This window comes from Anastrepha obliqua, chromosome 4 (assembly GCF_027943255.1).
Source record: "Anastrepha obliqua isolate idAnaObli1 chromosome 4, idAnaObli1_1.0, whole genome shotgun sequence".
NCBI classification, from domain to species: Eukaryota; Metazoa; Arthropoda; class Insecta; order Diptera; family Tephritidae; genus Anastrepha; species Anastrepha obliqua.
Genome location: NC_072895.1, coordinates 124,218,868 through 124,224,497, shown reverse-complemented (window position 1 = coordinate 124,224,497; position 5,630 = coordinate 124,218,868). Strand labels below are relative to the sequence as shown.

Sequence of the window (5,630 nt, the reverse complement as noted above, 5' to 3'; positions counted from 1 at the left end):
ATTTAGGTATTAGGTATTTATGAGGAACTTTCATTTATTATATGGCAACTCTTTCTTAGCACATAACTCATTGAATAACGCCTTCACGTCGAAGCCACACTATTTGAATTATTACTTCAACACACAATGACCGGCGGCTAGAGAAAGATTAATAGAGAAAATATGCAAAAAAAAAAACAGTACGATTGACCACAATTTGAAGCTTGCACGCATGCGCCGTAGTTGCGTGCAGTAACTCGAAAGCAATCGTGCGTGTTAGTTCTTTAATAGTGAAGTGCTTCAAGTGAATTTTGTATTATTTCAATAAATTCGTTAAAACTTGGTTTTTTTCCACTAACGAATATCTCAAAATGCTTTTAAAATTTCATTCGAATTTCAGTTTACTAAATTTTATTAGTTTAGCTGCTATCGCGAACAGTTTATTTGAGCAGTGCAATCATATGGTAGATTTGAAGGCCGGCCACAAAATATTTATAAATTCGCCCTTCTATCCAAATCCATTTCCGGCTGGCACTTCTTGTCGTTATACGTTGCAGGCACCGCGCGATTACCAACTCGATTTCAAGTGCAATATCGATATATATATGGTAGGAGAAAGGATTGAAAAAGTCTGGAAGAAAATCTGGTATAGAGTAAAAAAAATATATAGTTATTCTAATTTTCTAAAGAGTTGCAATTATGATATTATAGGGAGCTCATACTTTTAGTGGTAGAGGCAAATGATCAAAAGTCAATGTTGCCTAATGAGTAAGAATTTCTGGAGTCGCAGAAGACGAGTACGGTGTTAGTTTTCGAAGTTCAAAATGGCGGTTTAAAAGTGATGAATGCGTTTTGAAAATGTTTGAAGATTTGGTGATAATTTCAAAAATTTGTTTCCGTAATTTTTTATTGGCCATTTCTAATTTTTTAAAGCTGAATATTGAAGAATCTGAAGTGTATATATATATTTGGCAAGCAGTAACGAAGTAAAAATAAAACACAAAAGTGGTTCCACCTTTTTGAATTTGTCAACTTCGACCAGAGATGTGAATACAGAACATCAACAAACTTTAATAAATATTTAACATTCTATTTAATCTCTCTAACCTGTCCAATCTTTTTTACGGAGTCGTGAAAGGTTTAAAAATAACTTTAATGATTTTGGGAGTGGCAAATCAAGTCTTCCATATTGAGTCATGGAGTGCAAAGCAACTACATTTTCATTTACTTTCGTCGTCCACTTTTTCACCATCTTTTCTAGCTTAAAATACTGAATTAAGTCTAGTCAGTGTGAAGTTTGCTTAAAAAATTAATTTAATAAGCGTAAACAGCAAAGACAAATCGCTCAAACAAATTCATGGCTGCCGCCCCTCCATAGTTGCCCCTACTAAGAGCATAGTAACCCTGCTGTTTGGAGTAAGTCAACGGTTCAAGTGTCATAATCTCACTCAGCTGTCTGCTCGTTCGAATTAACTATGAAAAAGTGAATTTTTTCCAAACTCATTTGGACACACTTTTATTTTTTTATCTTTCATCCTCTTAAGCAGCAAGTTAAATATTTTTATATGGCTTTGTTTTCTTTTATAAATACACATATTTTTTAACATACACTCATCTTTTCTCTCCCACTTTTACTCTCCCACTTTTCACTCTCCTTTGCGATGGTTTTTGCATAGACACCCGCTGTGTCCACAGCTCAGTTGACTGGACGTTGTTATGATGAGATTTTCTACTTCAACCGTGAAGGAAGTGAACTTTTATCCGGCTCCGAATATTTTTGTGGCAGTGGCAGCATGGAGAGGACAAGTTTTCTCAACCGTGCTGTGATTTCGTATATATCCACGCGTTCGCCGATAAGGCCAGTTGGCGCTGGGCTGAAAGATGCCACAAAAGTTGGCGTGCAAGGGGGCTCAACCACAACAAATACAACAACGGCGGGAGCTGCGGCACTGAACGGCACACCACTGAAACCGAGTGTATTTGATAACAGTAATAATATATTAACAACTTTTATAACATGGCCGTTACTCATTACTCTACCACAACAACTCCCCATCCATATTTCGCAGCGACGTCAACACATATTGGCATGAGCAATGTGTTTGCCTATTTAGCCACAATACTGTCCAACAGCATCGAGACAAGCGTTTTAATAGCGCCACCTCCTCCAAAAGCAGACAAAAATGTGAAAAACAAAAGCCATCGCCGCAAAGTGACAAAACCAACGCGGCGTATTTCTTCGACAGCAGCCAGCACAGATTTGCTATTGTTTTCTTTGGATCCATTGCACGCATACAACGGACGAAATGGCTCGGCGGAGCTATCGAATGCTGCTCACATCAACCTTCAACCGATAAGTAATATTAGCAAATCGTTGGACCAACGCGATTTTCGAATTATAACGTATACGTCGAACTATGACGGATACGCAGGTGGCACGGGTAATGGTCGCTTCTCTTGTTTAGTCGAGGCTGTTGAGGCACATTGCGATTGTGGCTGGAGCACGCACTCACTGAAAGTGGTGAATCCGTCGTCCAGTGTGGCTGGCGTTAATGAGTTCCCCTCCATGGCAGGTGTGTTGACGGTGAAGTATGGGAAGGTTTTCTGCGGTGCAGTTACAAGTAAGTATTTTTTAATGCAAGTGCAAAAGTCTATCTTAAACCTGTGACTCACAAGTGAGCCTTTTTAAAAGCTTGAACAATCTTAACTCTTTTTAAAGTCGCTTTTATAATAATTCCAGTTCACCACCGCTTTTTCCTGTCCGCGGCGCATTGTTTCATATCTGCTGCCACAAATCGCTCGGAGCTGATTCAGGTGGTTGTTGGCGAACACGATCTCTCAACTGGTAAGTGACCAACATTTATACCACATAAGATCACTTTTACCTGATGCTAATACGATTGTAATATCTGCCACCTCCCGTTCAGCGCTCGAGTCGGTCTACACCCGCTACTACAACATCGACACGATAATTTTGCATGAAAACTTTCGCGCAACCGCCAACCAGCTTCGCAACGATATTGCTCTATTGCACACATCCGAAACGATCGAGTGGAATGGTGGTGTGGCCCCTGCTTGTCTACCTTTTCGATCGATTACCGGCACAGATGGTGGCGTTAAGCCGCCTATAGCGGGTCAACGTGTGGAGACTGCTGGGTGGGGCAGCATTTCTTTTGGTGGCCCGCAGTCCACGTTATTGCTGACCACGCACTTGGATGTGGTTGGCGCTGAGGAATGCCGTATTGCGTTGGGCGCCGTACCGCCAGCAACCTTTTGCACGTTCACACCGGGACGCGACACTTGTCAGTATGACTCGGGTGGTGGATTATATTTGCGCGAAGGAGGACGCTTGTTTGTTGTGGGCATTGTTAGTTATGGATACGGCTGTGCTGCGCGGCATCCTTCAGTCAATACGAAGGTGGCTTCGTACATACGGTGGATTAAGAGCCAAACTTCACAAGTGACATATTGTATAAAGTAGGGAGCGACTTTGCGATTAATAAGTTTATTTTTGAAACTGTAGTTACCTAGCAAAAATTAAAAAAAAAATGGTTTGAATACTGAATTAAATTACAGAATATTTATACTTTAAAAGTGTTGCCTTTTTCATGGCAGACACTCTTCGAAGAACGATTTTAATTTTTTTTGCGTCCAGCCGGATTGCTATCACTTAAACATGTACACTTCTAGTGATGAATCTAAAGGCGCGCTTCGCAGATTCTCTGTTTCGCAATAATTAACCTCATGGCGTATGGTACAGTGATAAAAAGTATTTCACTGCTTGTCTAGACTGTTTTCACACTCTTCTCGAAGAAAAGAAATACCAGCCACGCGTTACTATTTTCTTACATTTCATCTTCACTCACGACGTATGCGCAATATATGTATTCGTGTACGCAACTGTGCATAATTTCCGTTTTCTTCACACTTTCCCAGATTTTCCTATTCACTGTCAATTTAAATTTTGCTGTTCTTTCTTTGTGCGGTTGTACAGCGAATATAAGGATTGCTGGCAGCGATGTATAAAATATATGCAATCTTTAATGTAACACTTCACATTTGCGCAATGGAACATATATTTTTTTTTAGAAGAAGAAGACAATTGCGCTAAAGGATTCAATGGCCATTATGCTTTCGTTCGTTAAGTGTGAAAAGTAGAAATAATAACGCCAATGAAGGCTAGGTTATTGGTGTTACACTCTTAATAAAATAATTAGACCTCCTCCTTCCATAAAAAATCATAAACAACCATTTCTTCACAAGAGTCCACTCCCACAGCTTTTTCACAACCCCATTCATTGGTTGCATGCAATTTCTGCAACTCCTCACAGCTACCCAATTGAGATAGGTGTCAATTTTTACACTTACGCTTCAACAAAAATCAATCGTAGGCATTTAACGCTCCAAATGACTTGACAAACAGCACAATTCCTCCTGCCACTTATCGCTTTTACCGTTTGCCACTTTACATTATTACCAACTTCTCATAGCTGCTACTCAGTTGCTCAATTAAACGTAAATGTTTACTAATTAACGCCTGAAAGTATGCAATACGGTGACTTTGCAATTGAGTGCAGACAAGTAGTAGGTGGTGTTGGCTGGAGCGCAAAAGAAGTAACGGGATGCGTGAATTCAATCAACGACACTGAGAGACTCCCAATTAAATATTTTATTACGAAATACAGTCGCAAAGTGGCGCAATGACAAACGTTAAGCGGTGGTGGGTAGGGCGTGGCGTTAGCAATTTTGACATGTCAATATCAAAACTCATAGATTTTTATTTTTTATGTTTTTCTTGTGAATTTCGAAATTCCCATCATTTTCCGCTTCCCTTCTGCATGCGAATTCGATATTTCGCTTTGGTTATTTCTTTTCAAACATTGCTAAATAATTAAAATGCTAACGCATAACATATGAAGCATGCTTTTAGGCTTAGCGAGTGAAGAATAAATTCCAAAGAGCTCGAGACTAGCACGTTGAGAGGGGGGGGGGAATGCGAGGAATGAGTGGAAAAGCGAGGTGTATTTCGTTTTCAATTTCAAATGCATTTTTATTCACTTTGCTTTTACATTGGCCACACTTGGGCGCTTAGCAACTAAAAAGTCAGCAAAAATGCAAAATTCAATTGTTAGTTGAGAGTCGAGGAAATACTATTCTCAGCAGTTATTGAAAATGTTTATCTTGAACTCGAACTTAGTTCGAAAATATTCAGAAAATTTCGTGAGCTCATAAATTCTGTAGGTATTTACTGATATTCTCACCCGTCACGACCGATTAATTTTTGCACTGGAAGCTGCTGCCTATCCAGCCATGAGTCTCATTATATTGTTGGCGGGTGGATTTAAGGCTAGAGTAGCTTTATGAGCTCACTTTGTCCAACAACCGAATGGCATTGGAGAGATCTTTTCATTATAAAACCAGAAAAATGTGCTAGAGGGGTCTTAAAGTGGAGTGCAGGCGCTGAAAATTGTGCACTAATTGCAAAACAACCGCGCTTCAGTTGCACACAATCAAAGACATACACAAACAAAGGCATACATGCATGCGTTTGCAGTGCATTGCGATTTCCAATGATTAAAGAAAGCGAAAAAATGCAGAGCTCAAATAGCGCCTAAATGCATGCAACAAAAAGTGGATTTTCATTTTTTTTA

At 39.6% G+C, this 5,630-nt stretch overlaps 1 protein-coding gene across 1 annotated transcript; it reads left to right on the top strand.

Annotated features, from left to right (window-relative positions):
• Positions 1–350: 350 nt before the first annotated feature.
• LOC129244408 (uncharacterized) lies at positions 351–3,460 on the top strand. The gene is made up of 5 exons (XM_054882028.1): positions 351–587; positions 1,656–1,968; positions 2,049–2,600; positions 2,720–2,824; positions 2,907–3,460. The coding sequence occupies exons 1-5, from the start codon at positions 351–353 to the stop codon at positions 3,458–3,460; spliced, it is 1,761 nt and encodes a 586-aa protein (XP_054738003.1).
• Positions 3,461–5,630: the final 2,170 nt, after the last annotated feature.

What these genes read in the sequence shown, in the direction of transcription:
- LOC129244408 (XM_054882028.1), top strand. Translation starts at nt 351, where the DNA reads ATGCTTTTAAAATTTCATTCGAATTTCAGTTTACTAAATTTTATTAGT. An exon ending in GCAATATCGATATATATATG is followed by an intron (nt 588 to 1,655) that starts GTAGGAGAAAGG and finishes GTTTTTGCATAG; the next exon opens with ACACCCGCTGTGTCCACAGC. An exon ending in ACCGAGTGTATTTGATAACA is followed by an intron (nt 1,969 to 2,048) that starts GTAATAATATAT and finishes CATATTTCGCAG; the next exon opens with CGACGTCAACACATATTGGC.